The sequence below is a fragment of the Rhamphochromis longiceps genome, linkage group LG11, assembly GCF_057381845.1.
Source record: "Rhamphochromis longiceps isolate RC_006_pf linkage group LG11, R_longiceps_female_GT1.1, whole genome shotgun sequence".
NCBI lineage: Eukaryota > Metazoa > Chordata > Actinopteri > Cichliformes > Cichlidae > Rhamphochromis > Rhamphochromis longiceps.
Window position 1 is genome coordinate 11,740,126 of NC_140567.1, and position 18,366 is coordinate 11,758,491.

The window sequence follows — 18,366 nt, forward strand, 5'->3', positions numbered from 1 at the left end:
TAGTATTTTATATTTTATTATTATCATTATTAGTAGTAGTAGTTTTCAGTTTATCCAGCTATAATGTGTAGAAGTTAATTAATACCAGTGATAGTGCTATTGATCACTACTTTCTTATGGACAGCAATGGATGATGATCTAGTTTCTTCATGAGCAAAAGCTGTTTGGTGCAAGTTTCAGGTCTGTGGTGAAATTGCTTAATGAACAGGACTTCTCTACATGCCTGAGAAAATAACCTTGAAGGCAAACTAGCCAAATTTAAATATTTAAAGATACATATTCTGATTCCCAGAACTTCTTCATTATGCTCAGTGTCCCATACATATTTATATATACACTCAGGGTAAGAATAAAGTGTACCCATTGTCGATTCTAAGATTTTACATATCTGGAATCATAAAAAGATCATCTGTCCTTTAGCAGGGTCTAAAATTGCATAATAACAATACATAACAACGGCATCATTTATTTAACAAAAACTAAGCTAAAATGCAAAATTATTGCATGAAAAACTGAGGTGCTTAGCTTTCACATGCTGTTTTTGCATTTTGACTTAGATTTTTTAAATAAATAATGACACATTGTAAAATGTCATGTACTCTCGTGATCTATTTCCTCATTTAAATGAATTGAATAATTTTAAAACATGCTAAGCTTTGATAAAACTATGATATATGATGCCTTAGAAATGAGGACAGATGCACTGAACACTAATGAAACGTTTATTTTAAAACAACAACATTTGGGAATCTTTAACAAATGCAGAATGTAGAATGTTACATTAGTGCTTCCCATCATTAGTACACATCAATTAGCAAACTGTAAGTAACTAAGTAAAGTCTAATAAACAATGCAATTGCAGTGAATTAATCATCTTTTCATTCTGAATGACAAATCAACCCTTACAGTGTCATTTAATAACCAGGAAGTTAAACTTTTGATTTCTTTTGAGAGATCGTGCTTTTTAATCATCAATTGTACCCAAATGTTTGTCTTGGTGGATAAGGAATATTATGTTTCTGTGGACTGCCTCTGAAACCATTTGTCTAACGCACTTGTTACAGTAATGAACACCACAGAGTCTGGGTCACGCTGACCAATCTTGAAAGAGCTCAATTATCGGTGCTTTTCACAACATGCGGGCTGTGTTTATGTTTTTCAGTTTAGTGGTTATCTGTTTAGTTAGAATAAATCACTTGAATACAGACATGCCTGGAGGGTAGATGGCTAAAATGTCTCTTTTGGAATACCGAAGACAACGTTATGAGGGATCAATAAACCTTCTGGTTTTTGTACACAAAATTGTTCGAGTGGAACCCTGACATTTGTGCTCCTAATGATCATACCAGATTACATCATTTTTATTTAATATTAAAGTAATAGCTTCACTGATCAGCAGTTACTTAAAAAAATTATTTAGGTGCTAACTTCTATAAAGCCATCACAGTGCCATAAAGAAAGGAAAAGAAAGTATTATCGTTATTGTTGTTGCTGTTGGTTAAAAGAGAAAACAATGAGGTATATTTAAATTGAATTAATTATACTTTATTTGACAGTACAAAACAAAATTATACAGTTGTAAACACCACAAGGCACAGTACAGCAGCACAGGCATACAATTTGGGACATAGTGTTACATGTACCATAAGGAGTGATAACAAGTCATTATTGACCTGTTTGGGAAGGATTACTTGTTTTCTGATTAAACAGAAAGAGTTTGCAAGAGGAAGAAAATGTATGTAAATCTTATATGAATATATGTGCGTTTGTGTGTTTGCAGTTATTTAATATCATACAGTACAATACAAGGCTCTCTACATTACATTTACTTACACAGATATACCAGTTTGTTACATTACACACTATTTATTTGCAGTTCAATAAAAAGCAGCTTTCAAACAGTCTTGAAATACTGGTTAAGACTGTGTAAACTGTGAAATTAAAGCTTTATGCTTTCTGGAGGAAATGTGACAGTCATTGTCGCCAAATCACAACCTGAAACTTTTGAGGAAGGGGTGGGGACACGATTTGTTACAATGTGTAAAGAGTTAATGATCTTCTAAGATGAGCTGTGTACAGTTTAAAAGAAAGTACATCCCTTGGCAAAATATTCTCATTAGATGACGAGATATCTGAATTTTTTTTTTAACTCACTGTGCTCTTTGGTCGATTAAATCAGCAGCGTGGCTAATGCTTTTTTTTTTTTTTTGTCTATCGGTACGTTCTTTTAAACTTTAGAATTGGCATTGAGCTCATGTGACTCCAGGGCAGCTGTAATAAATGACAGTTTTATCTTCAGCGTATTTTGTGATTTTTAACCTAAAGAATTACGTTGTGATGCGAAGTGAATGAGCTCAGAGCAAAAGCTCCTTTTTACTCTCATGTCATTTTAGTTTAATGCAATATTGGAATTGGAAATAAAGTAAAAACCTGGTGAAATATGCTCTGCAGGAATCCCAACTTCATAACAGTCTTTTAACAGAAACAGCAAACAGATATATAGCGACATTAACATAATATGGACTGGGATTCAGTAAAACTTTGAGCGCTCAGCATTTCAATTATTTCTGAGCGCTGAATATTTGAAGATTTTTCACCCAGAACAATAACAACAATAAAAACATAAAGGTAATGAAAATAAAGGCCACATGCTGTTTGAACTTTATCAGCTAACTGAAAATGAAACAAACCAACATAAATAAAACGTGACATTGTTTGTGTGTAGCACCTCAACATCTTCCACAGTTGTCATGTTGACAAATGTCCATGGGCATCTAAACATACAGCATTCATTTTCTTGGAGCTTTCATTGGTCGTTATTGGGAATGGCTAATGCAAAAATATCCAAGAACATTTCTCACACTGCTACTTCGCAAGCTGCATTCAGGGACCTTTGCATTTATGGAAAAGAACAGGCTGAACACCACATGAACTGTTTAACTGAATCCCATTCACTAGCAGTAATTAAATGGTGGAGATGTCCAATGCACAGCTTCACACAAAATTAAAGAACACTACGATTTCATTGTGTGTGTGTGTGTGTGTGGGTTTTTTTCTTGGCACTTTTAAACTTCCCACCACCATTATCATTGTTTTTAAATAAACTGCTCTCCTCTTCTTTGTTCCTTGGACATTTACTGTGCATGCATTCACTCAGTGTCCATGCAGTCATCCTCTCTCTTTTTCTCTCTCGCACTCTCTCTCTTTCTTTCTTTCCCACTCTCTCTGTAGCCCTCAGACCACCAACCAGTGATGCAACTGTGGGGGGGGGGGGGAAAGTGCAATGCGTCAAAGAAATAAATTACAGTACTGTGCTCCCGTACAAATTACCATAAAGTATGATTGAATTAACTCTTACAGTGAACTGCCGGACCTCCCCGTTGTCTACCAGATGATGCTCTGTCTCTGGGGTGATGGCATAAGCCAATCTCTGTTCAAGGGAAAAGAGTAATTAACTCTTGTCATACACTCCACTTAATTAATCAAGAAAGAGCTCCATCATGACAAAGGCAGCTAAAGATGGAAGATTAGTATGGATAAGAATCATCTGAAAAGATTTTGGAGCTTATAGACTTACGTCGCAAAACTTTCCAGGCAGTGTGCACAGTTTGTAGATGGCATAGAGAGGCACCATGGTCATTGATGACATGGCCAGACACCACCCAAGCATGTTAGCCCATGCAGGAAACATGTAGGAGCCATAGTTTGGGGGGTTAAATGTGGCAAAGCTCACCACAACCATGAACTATGGGAAAGAGATTTATGAACACACATGACCTGAAAAACCACTGATTAAAAGGAGGTAAGATTATTGCAAGACAACACTTGTGGCTGATGTTAAAATGGAAAGCATAGTAAGAAATGAACTCAATCATTCATTCTCATGATGAGTGAATCACATGCCTTAGCCACCCCAGGAAAGATGAGAGACTAGGGAATAATAATATCCAGTAAAGTTGTTTCCTTTGTGTACGTATTTGGAAGAAGATGCTGTAGTAACAGTGTTTTGCTGCTGACATATAGTTGTGTGAGTGTACTGCAAGACATAAGCAGAGGATATGAACAATCTGATTTATACTCAGTGTGAATGTGAATCAAAAGCTAAGCAGTGAGATAATGATAGGGTTAATGTATGGGGGTTGAAAAGCTACTTTATTCATTCAGCAGGTCTGTTGATTTTTTTAGATGCAAAATTAAACATGCTTTTTTATTTCTGGTATTGAGGTCACATGTTGTCTGTGGAAAACTAAATTCTCTGTTTAAAAGTCAAACTTTGTTTGGTTATCATGATAAAAAAAACACTGATGAGAGGAGAATCAGATCAAACTACAGTCTAAGTTTTATGCATCTTTTGATTTCACATTTTTTAACTTTCACTTGCTGGGGTTTGTATAACTCACCAGGAGGAAGCAGGGACTGACAAACTTCCAGCATAGCCTCCAGTACCTGCCTGGTCGGTGGCCAATCATCTCCTCAATGTCATCGCTGAAACGGTCCACTCCTAAAACACACAGAAATACTCAATATTACCATGACATGGTTAAAGAAAAGCAGAGTTACAGTACTGTATATTAGCTTGGAGCATAAGAAGAACAATCTCTCTGTCTTTCTCTCTGCACAATTCCAAGAGAAATTTTGGTATGAGCATTATCAACGCAGGGTGTGTGTTCATGCTCCATGTGTATACATTTAAATTGAAAGTTAAGTCTAATACAAAAAAAACTGTAATACCAGAGGTTATCAGGTATCAGTAAAAATAGCAAAAATACAGCATACCATTAAACTATTTGCATTAACCAACGTCATTCTGCAAAGCTAACCATTATGAGCTGCTGCACCATTTTTCACCTTTGTCATGATTTTGCTTCTCTTATTCCTTGGCTGTATTTTGCCTTTTTGCCTTCCTGTCCTGAAGGCATCTCTCACCGCAGAGGAATAGATCCGGAACGACTGCCAGGTATTCCGCACTGCTAGATGTACTTATGCAGTGGAGTGCAGATCAAAAGACCACAGTGGCCGGGGTCAAGCATTTCTGTCAGCAGTCAAGAGTATTGGGGGGAAAAGAGCCAGAAAAAGGCCCCCTAAAGCCTTAGGCTTGATTTATCTGACTTGCCAAGGTCAGGACCCACCAAAGTGGGGCAATATGTTGACCTCATTGCCTGGGGCCTGCTTAGTATTTAGTCCTTTATGCACCTCTTCATAGTCATACTTATTAGACATTAGACAAGAAACTCAGTCTCTGACCTTTAAATTGTTTTTCTGTCTGCTGGTGTTTCCGAATAGGGTCTAGAATTTCCACTCAATTATTATTGTTATTTTTTAATTTGCTTGTTTTTCTTTTAAGCTGTTATTGCTGTCGGTGAAAATCCATGAAAAAAAATCAAACACACATAGACTTACCCCTTCCCTCTGGGGGGGGACCCAGATGGCTATCATTACTGCAATTATCTACAGAACCACAAGAGGTCACTAAAGAGCACACAGGGGCCTAATATTTGTCTTCATGAGCTCCTACCAAAACTAGAGGTGTCTTTCTATACAGTGCCTCTTACCCTGTAAATATAATAATTTTTTTTTATTTTCTTCCTCTGTCTGATGTCATTCACAAATAATTTAATTTGTTATTGACAAAAATTATGTTAAATGGAGTATCATAAGAATCTGGCCACATGGAGAGAGTTTGACTTGCACACAAGAGCCTGCGATCTAGATATGAGGCAGCTGATTCCTGCCGGTTCCCAAGATACAATTTTCTTTACATAGTTCTTCATCACTGCTGATTGAGCACAAAGATTCACACGGGCAATGATTAGAATTCGTCTTCATCTTGCAAGCACCACAGGTACTGTATATGCTTGTGACTTGGGTAGAGATTTGGTCAGAGAGTGAAGTGGCCAGTAGGAATGGATTGTCTGGCAGCAATATTCTTACATCTAATAGAAATATGTTGCATTGAGGCACAGATGACTTATGCGAAAAGATTTCTCATCAAACCCTTAATAAAGCATCAGCTTTGTTGGCCATGAAAAAAAATCATCCCCCTGCCTCTTTTCTTTAGTCCATCTTTCTCACCATAGAACCACGCTATACCGATGGCTTCAATAAGCACTCCAAACAGAATCGATGTTCCTGCTGCAAAGTGGTCCAGCAGAGTAAACACATACATCCCTCCCTGGAGAGGAAGAGGAGAGAAAGAAAATAATGCCTGTAAGTTTTCTACTGTTACCTTGTTTTTAGACAGTTTTGCAGATATTATGTCTGTACGTATGCAAACACTAGAGTTTAACCACAGCGCAAGGATAAATTCTAACTAGCACACTAACGTGATGTGCATGCCATTAAACACAGACTCCTCAATAAGAGACTTACATTTGTAACACAGAAGAGGGAGATGAGAAAAGTGGAAACAACAATAAAGAGGGTGAACAGCTCTCTGTGCTTGTGGAGGAATTTGAATTCATCAATTAGTCCCGTGATCACTGATTCCATGCCACCCATCTACAACAAAAAACACAGCAGTTAGAAAGAAAGAAAAAGTCAGTCCTGAGCTGTTAAGTCACTGAAGAGGCCCGTCGATGCTTGGATAGTTACTGCTCCTAGACTATATATTTGAGAGTAATGAAAAACAGTAATTTGGCACAGAAAAGGTATGCTATTTGGCTGACCAAAGGGATGTAACTGTGAGTGTCTGTGTGGATACTCACTGCACTGTCAATGCCCAGAGTCAACAGCATGATGAAGAAGATAACTGCCCAAATTGATGACCCGGGTAGTGTTGCAATGGCTTCGGGGTAAATGACAAACACTAATCCAGCGCCTAAAAGAGCACAAAAACCATGAAAAAAAGAGCAAAGGTGAACAGCAGCGCAAAACAAAATGTAGTGCTCAAACTATTTCCCCTTCTAGCAAATATAAAATAAAAGTAAAAGAGGAGGTAGAACAAAAATGGATGTTGTAGATTAGCCAAAATCAACAGCCTTATAGCCTTCCCGTCAGTTTTATGACATTTTAAACTCAAAATTAAACAGTTTAAAAAGCTTTGCATAATCAACAATAAACAATCATACCATCTCTTGCAACTTTGTCTAGAGCCACGTTGTGCTTTTGGGACATGTACCCAAGGAAGGAGAAAACCACAAAGCCAGAGAAGAAACTTGTTAAAGAGTTGATGGAGCTGGTAATGATGGCGTCCCTGGATCAATAAAAGAAGGCAGAAACACGATAGTCCATAATAAGAATGTAAAACACTTTGTCAATATATCATCAGCCAGCAAACAGTCAATATCCACATAACTGACCAGACCAGCTGTGAATCAGGGATGCACTTAAAAAAAAATTATGTACAGGCTTGACATCAGCTTAGGAAACCTTTGACTGATCTAGATCTAGATAGATTGCTCTGTCAGATTTTCAGTATCTTGCATCATGTGACAAACTAGTGAGTTGTTCTTTTCATTAAAAAAAAAAGAAGAACAAAACAGCAATAACCTTTTTAAGGTTAAATGGTACGTTAAAAGCGAGTTTATGCTTTTATGGAATCCTCGAAGTGTTAGTTATCAGAAGCATTTTTTTAAAGGGCAAAACGGGGGAGATAAAAGCCACCTGTGGGTCGCAGATGATTTTCAAAGAGTGCAACAGTTTTGATTGGTGTAACATCTAAAGTAGTCTGCTGCGCAGCTTGGTGTCAAAGACATAGAGGGTTTCAAGGAGCTTCAAAGGTTATTGTAATTCACCTGCTTATGTTGCATGTGTGCTTGCAGAATCAGCTTCCCCACCTCCGTGTGCCTCCGTGAATTCCCACCTGCCTCTCCCCGTGTATCCGTACCTGTAACAGTTGTTGCTGAATTTGTTGTAGCTGGAAAAGGCAATTAGCACACCAAACCCCACTCCCAGCGAGAAACAGATCTGCGTTGCTGCCTCAATCCAGACCTGGGGAGAGAAAGAACAAGCGCACTTGTGTGAAGCGGCAAACAAAAGGCACAGGAGAGGAAAAAAGCCATTATTAGAGATAATTGCAGGAAACTCATTCAACAGCAGCAGATGAAAGACGCTTGTGAATACGGGGGGTAATTTTGCAAATTACTGCTCCATGCATCTATCTAATCTAATTCTCCAATTGCTCCCGTGCATCTCTCAATCTCTGTCCTTGCTTTCGCTATCATAAATGAATCCTTTAGTCACGCATGTGGATTTATTGGGACCCTCAACACCTAGTGTTAAGTTAAATTAGATATTTATATTGTGATAGGAGGTTTCATGGATAAGAAAAATATTTGAAATGAGTGACATAAGTAGTTTTCTCAAATTTCTTTATTGCCTCCAGGGAAGGTAGCAATTAAAACAATGCTGTGTTTACTTGCACTAAAATAATTCCACATTCAGGCTTTTGGCACAATAAAATTAAAGGGTTAATTTAACAGTAGACATAGAGGATAGCAATAGTAGAGCCCAATGCTCTTGTTATGCTTCTTGTTTGTTAAGCAAATAAAACTTCATTATGCTTTTTTTCTGTTATCGCTGTTTCGGGTTCTCTTAATCTGTGGACTTGAGCTCAGAATTTTATGTGTCAACATTTTTTGTGTGTGAGCAGGTCTGTTGTCTAAATCACTCTTTGTGGAACCATAATTAAACTAAACTAGACTAAAATAAAATAAACTAAGATAAAACACAGATTTAGACTTTCTTTTATTGATGGCCACTTCCATCTTTTATATACAGCCTGTATTTTCTACCCTTTTTTCTGAGTTGTTGTTTTGTTTTTTTCTGTTTTGGTTATTTATCTCAGAAAATCCATAACTATGCCAACAAATCTACAGCTATAAAATACTTTCTTGGATTATGTTATATCACATTTTGGGTTGATAAGAATATCATTCATCAAGATCTAGGACTTTAAATGCTAAATTTATCAGCGTTAGTTGTTGCAGTATGTGTTGGTTTTGACCTATACACTGGCTTTGCATTGGATGTCAAGCAACAGGTACAAGTTACAATTCCCTGCCATGAGAACTCCTGTTAAGCACAGTAGTATGATATGTTTAAAAAATTGTTGTAGTTGTGCATTCTTCATTTTTTAGTATTGGAGTCTCTTTACATGCAAGTGTAAAAATTAAATACAGGAAATACAAGTGAAAATGTAAATAAAGCCACAGTATTTCCCCTCATACTATATCTTCTTCTTGTGGAACACTGTCACTCTCACTTCACTTGTGTCTCCTCTTTCTTCTTTTGGCGCTCACCTTGGCGTCACAGAGTCTTAGGAAGTCCACGGAGAGGTAGGCCTTAATGCCATCAATGGCTCCAGGCAGGGTGACTCCGCGGAGCAGCAGCACAGTTAAGACCACATAGGGCATTGTGGCTGTGATCCACACAACCTGAAGGAGTCACACAAGGTACACACACACACACACACACACACACTCACATGATACACACAAGAAAAAGATACATGCATGCAGAACAATCATGCATTTAAAGATGGTGCTGCATTTGACTGCTATGCTGTTAAAGTCACTGTGCACCATGACTCACTTAGATTTTTAGTTTTGCAAATATAACAGTAATTAATGTCTGCTATCTTATATGTTACCTTGCCAGAAGTCTTGACTCCCTTCCAGAGACTGAAGTAGAGCAGAACAATAACCACAGCTAGACAGGAAGTCAGCTGCCAACGTGGACGACCCAGGTTATCAATGCCGTTACTGTCCTGGATATGGAGTACTGCCCTTCTGAGAAAGGAGAACATTCAAGCAAGAGGCATGGTGACTCCTAAATCACCATTTAGTGTACACTGACTGTCTTGTATGTATGAGCACATTCAAATTTAGAAAGACTTCGCTTAACAGAGGTGTGAAGAGACAGGATGAGCTCAAGAATACTGGCCTAAAAAGCTGTCACCAGAATTTCATGTCACACATTGTTGACACCAATCCATCGTCTGCACTGGGCTTAACATTGTAGCTAATTTCTGAGTTTTTTAGTTACCATAGTTACTGCACTAAATCCAAAGGGTTCCCTTTTTTTCTGACGAGAGCTTAGCGTCTTAAAAAAAAGAATAAAAAGAACATATGCAACAGAAGGTAAAGCAACACCTCTGTTGACTTCTCTCCAGACATTTAAAAAGAAAAAAAATAACCTATTTTATTATTTCTGTCATGAAAATGTATCAACACCAATTAAATATATGTTTAAATATGTTCCATATGAACTACAGGACGTAAAATACCATTACTAAAACACACACATCTAAAGTACATACAGTACTGTATGTACTGAGTAGGATATTCAGGGTTCACTGATTCCAGATGTAATCATAATAACTGCTGCAATCAAGATAAAAATGACTAAAGTTCATTATAATATTATTATTCATATCAGAAACTGAAGTATAAACTAGGCTCCAGATACCCTTCATAAGATTGGCTTTACATCCAGTCCCTGTTTCTGAAAGATGATACTTGAGCTTCACCTAAAGGGAGATTTGAGACCTCAGGCTGTCTGACCAGATGCTGCACCAAGTGTCGCTACATCTGTTGCAAGTGCTGAAAATAATGCATTATAATGAATTACATTATCACAAATGGCAGCTAAGATGGGAAAACTGCCTAAAGGTGACAACGTTCAAAGTCTACTTTATTCTAGATAGTTACCAAGCATGTGTCACGTTAAAGACTAAATTCAGTGGATATTGTTTTTGCCTTGATCCATAAATTTAGAGGCAGCCTAACAGATGAGACTAAATAAGATCAGCCAATTTTCAGCTGATATAGTCAAATTGTCTGCAGGTGGTTGTGCATAAATAGCCCACTGCCATTTTATCTAACGTGGATGAAATACTGCATCTGTCACAGCAGAACAACCCCTTTCACTTGCTGAAATAGGAGACACCTGGTCAGCTTCATAAAGGAAGGCAATATTGGCTAAATGCAGCCAAACTGTGCATTTCTGATTCTCTGTTATAATATATCTCAGCTATTTAGGCTGCAAAGGCATTCCATTACTGCACTCCAACCAAACACATCATACCTCATGCAGTAGACATGTGCAGGACTATCTAAGCAACCTTTTTTACTCCTTACAAATAGTGTGCTAAAGCTGAAGATCAGGCTAACTTACTCAAAATACTCCTGAGCCGGGGTGGCTTTGTAAATGTCACTGACTGAGCCGTTGTCAGCCCAGTCGGAGCAGTTTGGACTGTTCCACGTGTTGTTGCAATGAACCCACGGTAGCTCGCCGGTGAAAGAGGAGAAGAGGTAGAACATTGCCCATGAGATGATGACGTTATAGTAGAAACCAACATAGAGGGAGATGAGGATCACTGTAAAGCCTACACCTGTTGAGGGAAACATAAGTTATGAATATCATAGACACTAAGGATACAATACTGAAGAATATCTTACTGTCTTTCTTGTGACCAGACATAACATATTGTTAGTGCACACCATAAAGCACACTGTGAGTATACAGTAGCCAGAGTAGCCAGTGCTACATGCCTGCAGTCTCACAAAAAAAGAAACAACCTTCAAACGCTGCCTCTTTATGCCTTAATTATCAATCCATCTACCCTTTCTGTAAATCAGAAACAATGTCCACTCTTCTAAGGCTGTATTTAAATGTTAACCTTTGCTAGGAAGCATAACTGCAACTGTGCCTTATTGATTTCTTTGTAAAGTGGATGTGATATTTGTCCAGGGAGCCACGTCTCTTATTAGCGCCACATGCGGCCGTGCTATCTCTCAATCTCCCTTCACCAACCCTTTCCAAGTCCTTTTTTCTTCAAATGGATTGATCCTGGGAGGAAACCAGCTTTTTGATCAGAATAATTACTGTCAATACGGGCATGTGTACGTGTATTTGAATAATTACTGTTATCCCCCTGCTGAGAGACAGAGAGAGAGTGAAGCGTGTGATTAGAACGTCAACGTACTCTGTGTGGTCCCTGACAGACGGCACATGCTCCAAGGAACACACATAGACGAAAAACACGAAGCACGTACACACTGCGGGCCACCTTCAGACCAACAAGGGCACGATGCCACACAAGACAGCCTTATGGCTTCTCACTGTGGAGCAACAGATGGTCTGCTGTTATCAGAGGTAACTTCTTCTAAAAAATCAAAGGGAATTCAGAGAAAGCGACGGATGAATGCACACAAATTAAAGCTTGTTTAAAAAGCGTAAAAAACAGAGCCAAGTAAAGTGTATCATTATATTTTCAACTCATGACTTTGCTTAGAAACGTGAGTCGGACTTCATGTTTGTTTCTCCATTAGTGTATGTTTGGATGGCATTTCTCCTGAACTGCGCTTTGCTTAACGGTGTGTTGAAAAGTACCCAGAACAAGCATCAGCCAGTGTTACCTGCCACTGGGTGACACAAAAGGATGCGGACAATCAGAATAAAAGTCTAAAAGCCCAATTTTCATTTGCTTTCCATGTGAGTGCCAGCAGAACCTGATGTTCCGGGAGGGATAAACAATGCCTGTCGCTGCTCAGCTCAGAGACAAGCAGACAAAAGAGACTGGCATGTGGACAGGCAGGCATGTGGGCAGGCAAGCAGACAGAAAGACACGTAGGGATTAAAGGGAGAATGTTAGCAGACAGACAGCCATGTAGGCAGATGGACATACAGAAAAATGTAACTCGTCCCATGATACATTTATTATATTCCTAAGAGGGTGTGCATATATCCTCGAGTGTTTGCATATGTAAGTAAGGGTCTGTCACATTTGATTTTACCTTCATACATTTTACTTTCCTACCTTTAAATATGGGACATATCTTCCAGACTCCTGCTGCCCCCTCTCTGTTATACTGACCCAGAGCCAGCTCCATGTAGAAGAGTGGCATGCCTGCTATCACCATGAAAAACAGGTACGGCACCAGAAATGCACCTACACACACACAGACACATACACACACACACACACACACACACACAATTTTAAAAATAAATACATTTATTTACTTATGTCTTGCAGACATGTTCACACATGTAAATTCAAAGAACAGCATCAGTTTAGTGCCAGTTTACAGGATCATATGCAGTGTCAACGCAGATTATGAAAATGTAGTATTTAGTATTTTTACATTTTTCTTTCTATGTCAAACTGCCACTGTACGATAGACAGCCCTCTTTACTCCAATAATTGACTATTCTAATAAAATGAAAACACAATTTTCAAAAGAGGGGGCTCATATATAAAAGTGTAGTTTGTCTTTGAAGATAAAGTTTATGCCTCTGACAGAACTTTTGTCATATTTCCTTACATACATATTAGACTTAGCGACGTGAAAGGCTGTGTGTTAGCCTTGACCATAGCTGCAGCATCATTTACAGCTCTTAAACATAATGAGAGCTCTATGTTAAACAGCCATAATTAGTGACACTGATTGTTAGAGCTAATCTATTCAGAACAGCTGTGGTGGTTTTTCCCCTATTTTGATCTCTGTAAAGGGTTGAAATAAGACGAAAACAACGGCCATCATACACACAGATCTGAAGCACACACAAACATGTGCATGTAGTACATGCATGCATAAAGTACTCTAGCCTGTAACTAATTCCTCCTTTTCTCTGCCTTCTTCTCTCTCTGTTTCATTATTTTTCTTATTTGCCTTTGCTCAACACAGTCACCATGTTTATGCCCTCCTACCCCTCTCAATGTGGCAGACTAATCCCCTGGACTGGGGCAAAAAAAAGAAAGAAAGAAAGAAAGAAAGAAAGAAAGAAAGAAAGAAAGAAAGAAAGAAAGAAAGAAAGAAAGAAAAACACAGTTTCCTCACATCAGTCTCTTCATCAATCTCACCTCCTCCATTTTTGTAGCAGAGATAAGGGAACCTCCAGACATTTGCCAGGTCCACAGCAAATCCAATCACGGACAGGAGGAAGTCAATTTTCTTTCCCCAGGTCTCCCTCTCTTCCTCCCCACTGGGGTTAGTCTGAGTTGGAGTTGGAGTCACTAAGGTGGTCGATGTGAACTGAACCCCATTCTGTTCCTTTACAAGTATCAGCTCCACCTGAAGGGTCACCAAGTTTAAAATCAATCATGCATAATGCAGAATGGAATATTACAAACACATTCACCTTAAGAAATGTTATTCATGGTGATGTATTAAAAATGTACTGTAAAATACTATTATTTGTACTATTTTTACCATTTTTGTCATTCTTTAAAAAAAGCATCATATTTGTATAATGCTGATCTTTAGCACTTTATAGTTTAGTACAATATAATGAGTCACACAGATGAGAGAGCAAATGCAGTCATTTCATAAATTGAGACCTTTGCACAGTAACAGCCTTGTGTGTCTTAGATCTGTACTGACCTCTTTTGGACCCATCGTGTTGGAGGTGGGTTTTTCTGGGGCTACAACTGAGGACATCACGGTGCAAAATGGTAATAGTTGAAATCTCGGTAGGTAAAGCTGACAAGTCTTGAGCACAAAATGAGACAGAAAAAAATGAGTTTGTTTTTTTTTATTCCGTTTGTGAAGAATAAGGTTTTTGATTCAAGTATAAAAATCATCAAAAGGATCACTGGGATGAAAATTAAGGATTAAGAACAATATGAGATGCTTTTAAACACTGAAACTGTAGCAAAGATATACATATTTTAAAAAAAATTAAATGTGGCATAAGAGAGAGAAAGAGAAAACACAACAGAGTCATTTGATTCAGACTGAGGGTAACAAGAAGGGATGGGGGAGCATGTCTACAAGGTCATCACAGCATGCTCGTTTTATTTCACAAGTGCTGATAACCATTTTACTTGCAGAATGGCCTAGTATGTTGATGATGCACACTATCTACCAACATGTTGTACTCCAGATTTAATTTTGGTTTAAAATTATGTCACAAAAATACTTTTTATGTGAAAGTGTATGTGTTTTTTTGTTTTTGTTTTTCTCTAAATCTTTTCAAAAGGATCACATCAAATTATTGTAATTAAATTGCAATTAATTAATTTTTCTTTTTTACTAACAACACAGGATATAATGGATATATAATGCTATTAATACAGGGAAATACAGAGTTACAAAGCACAAAACATTTTAAACTACAAAATGATATTCTTACCTTTTAGAAATAATAGCTGAACTCCGATGTCAGTTTGGATTCAATTCCAGTGCTGATGTTCTCTAGTGTGCTGTAAACTGATGCTGATCATATTTACGCAGACCTTCCTTGATAAGTTAGACTCAAAGCAAGAGATGTTAAGCACAAACAGAAGGGGGAAAAAAGATGATAATTAAGAGAGAAAAAGATGAGGAACTGGCAATCTATGAGTTATAGAAAGCCCTCCCACCCTCCTTGGCTCCACTGACAGACACACAGAGCCCCGAGCACCCTGTGGGTTTGTATGGAGATCTGTCTGCGGGACCACTCTTGAAATATGAGAAACAATCAACAACACCCCCCCATCACCGTCACTCTCCTCCCTCCCTCCTCGATCAAGCTTCATGTCTTCCTCCTCCTCTCTCACCCATCATATATCCATGTAAGTGTGAGGGGATAAAAAGCAAATACAATATTGCAACACTTATTCCCAGATGCATGCAGTTTCAGCATCGTTATCATCCTCTTGATTCAGATACATTATAGCTGTATAACATAAGCACCTAATCTTTTCTGGCCCACGGATAAGACAGCAGTGAGAGCTTAAAGCTTAAAGATTTCTAAAATAAAGTGCAATAAAATTTTTAAAAAACATAAATAAATTTAAATAATAATTTTATTAATTACATTGAAAAGCCTTAATTTTGCATCTAACCTACAGCTGTATTGGTAAATGGACTGATTCTTATATAGCGCTTTCCTACTCTCCCAGAGAACTCAAAGCACTTTATACGACATGCCACATTCACCATTTCACACTTTCTTTTATTCTTTCTATCCACTATTCACACCTTCATACTCCAATGGATGCATAGTTAGTATCTTGCCCAAGGATATTTGGCATGCAGACTGAAGGAAACAGGGATCAAACCACCAACCTTCCAATCAGTAGATGACCTGCTCTATCTCCTGAGCTACAGCCACCCTTTATATAAGGTAGAGTGGTTGTGGTTAAAGCTGTTCATAGACTTTCTTGGTTTTATGTTCAGGGAACTCACCTTTAACAGCAATACAGTTGGCAGCAATTCATTGCAATCTCAATACCCAAAGTAATAAGGTGATAGAAGAAAGACGGTGGTAGAAAAAAGAGAAAACCATACAGCTCCTTCAACCTCCAAAATAAAACTATTCAGTAAATTAATTTGCAGTGGGTCTGAGGCATTATCACCAATATATGATTTGCATAAGCTGCCATAACAAGAACAATTTTAATATATAATTAGAAAAAATGTATTTTAATTTGTCTTAAAAAATGTCTAAAAAACCAAAATAAATACGCAAAAGGGTTGGCTTGGCCGAATCAGCATGAACACAGAATACCATTATGCAACAAACTGCAATGATTCAGTCTCTCAAAATCAAATCTCTAACTTGGTTTCACCTGAGATTCAAACTAGCTTATAACAATACCTGTCTCCTGGAGCAGCTAGCATTAGCGAAAACCCTCAAAAGAAATGAAACATTGTGAGCAGCAGCAAGAAAAGACAACCGTATCTAATAATAATATGCATCGAACCCTATCCCACTTGAAATCAGTGTCAGTCGCACAAAGAACAACACACACACAAACAAAATACTAATTGAACTAAATGAAACTTTGCTTTGGGGTTTAATAGTAAGAAGTAGAAGTAAGGTGTTCTGGGAGGTTTTAATAATTTTGCCTCTTATGTGTAAAACCCAAGGTTAACATCAAAGGTCTTTCTTAGTTGATACCCCCCCCTTCTACCTTTAAAACGATCTCAGTGACCAAGTGACACACCGTGTCCAAGCAAAAATGTCATTACCTGTAATGTTCAGCAGGCAAAACAGAATCAGCACTGACACTTAGACCCCTTCCATTTCAGATTTAACCACAGCAGGACCAGGGCATTGAATAACCCAATCAGCCTGCTCCCCTTGGACGGACGTATAACTCATGTTTAGAATGGCAACTTGTTGTTTGCAAGCCAATCGTGGTGATCAATTGTCCACCAACCCCAGCTCAACTGACACAATACACAACGCACACACCTTTAAAGTGCAATCATCCTTCAAGCCTCGTATCAGAAGTTGTTGGGTCGATGTAAGCCGTGCTGGAATTATGAGGTTTCCGACAGAGCTTGGACAACGATGAGTTGAACATAATCGAGTGTCTTGTTTTCATAAATGCAACAGCTGAGACCCAGAGGAGAAGGGTCACGAGGAGGAGGAGGGGAGCAAGCAGGAGCAGAAGATAGGCAAGGGTGAGGAAAGAATGGCAGAGGAGGAAGTGAAAGGCAATGCAAAAGGAAAAGAAAATGAGAAAAATGTTAAAATGGGAAGAAGTACAGTACAGTACCAGCCAGTAATACAGTATTACTGGCTGGTAACTACTACAACCTGAAACTTTCCTTTTCGTTCTAATGAGTTTTCTCCTTTGAATAAGCAGTTACATCTAGATGATGATTTGAGAGGGTTAGTAGATGCACAAGCCCGTTTTCTCCTTGTGAGCGCCGTCTGCTTGATCATGAAAGGAGAGAAAAAGAAACACAGGAGAAGGAATGAGGACAAATTCTTAACCCATTGAGTCATGAGCATAAGCACTCATTTCAGACAATAAGAACATTCCTCCCCTCCACAGACTAACCTATTTAACCTCCTGAGCATCACAGGGGGGGTTCCTGAAAGTCTAATTCAATAATAAATTATTTTTGAAACAGTTTTTTTTTTTTTAAACTTACTTGTGTTCTCTAATTGGGAAAATGCCATTAACACTTTTCAGTTACATACAAAGCCTCTGGTAACCACAAAGGAACAATAATAACTCTTACATACAGTTATTGAGCAATTGGTTTCAACTGACTGAAGAGTCTTCAGCCATGGTAATTGCTCAGGGAGTACATACACACTGAGGTTTTGTACTAAATGTTTATGCAAGCATGGTAGCATATTGTTGCTGGATGTTTTACAGAATGGCAGAGAGAATTGCCTAGTTTTGCTACACACTAGAGGTCACACTATAGAGGCCCCTAAGTAACAAGAGTGCATGGAAAATAAATTCATTGAATTACACACTTCTGGAACTAAAGGAAAAGTCAAGGGACGACCAGTATTGTTAGCATCCATCCCCTGTGAACTCTGAATGTCTGTGAGTAACCCATTATGTACATGGATAGTGTGTCACATGCACATAATTTATGTCAAAACATTTCACTGTGGCTCAAAGTGGTGGAACTGGGTGAACAGAACAGAGATTAACGTCTATAGAGAGGTGACCAAAGTATATCTGAC

General features: G+C 38.2%; 1 protein-coding gene across 1 annotated transcript; it reads right to left on the reverse strand.

Annotated features, from left to right (window-relative positions):
* Positions 1-888: 888 nt before the first annotated feature.
* Positions 889-15,353, reverse strand: slc6a3 (solute carrier family 6 member 3). The gene is made up of 16 exons (XM_085422320.1): positions 15,079-15,353; positions 14,328-14,435; positions 13,808-14,018; positions 12,761-12,892; positions 11,116-11,332; positions 9,590-9,728; positions 9,240-9,374; positions 7,826-7,929; positions 7,068-7,192; positions 6,705-6,817; positions 6,370-6,498; positions 6,073-6,172; positions 4,401-4,501; positions 3,578-3,745; positions 3,359-3,430; positions 889-3,258 (listed from the first exon to the last, which is right to left on the reverse strand). Exons 2-16 carry the CDS (start codon positions 14,382-14,384, stop codon positions 3,235-3,237), a joined length of 1,827 nt encoding a protein of 608 aa, XP_085278446.1. The 5' UTR covers positions 14,385-14,435; positions 15,079-15,353; the 3' UTR covers positions 889-3,234.
* Between the last annotated feature and the right edge of the window lie 3,013 nt (positions 15,354-18,366).

Bases quoted from the DNA above. Each gene is read 5' to 3' on its own strand.
- slc6a3 (XM_085422320.1), bottom strand. From the start codon at position 14,384: ATGTCCTCAGTTGTAGCCCCAGAAAAACCCACCTCCAACACGATGGGT. The intron at 9,729-11,115 runs GTAAGTTAGCCT...CTCCTTTCTCAG, and splicing joins CCGGCTCAGGAGTATTTTGA to AAGGGCAGTACTCCATATCC. The intron at 6,818-7,067 runs GTATGATTGTTT...GTGCTCTTTTAG, and splicing joins AGACAAAGTTGCAAGAGATG to GCGCTGGATTAGTGTTTGTC.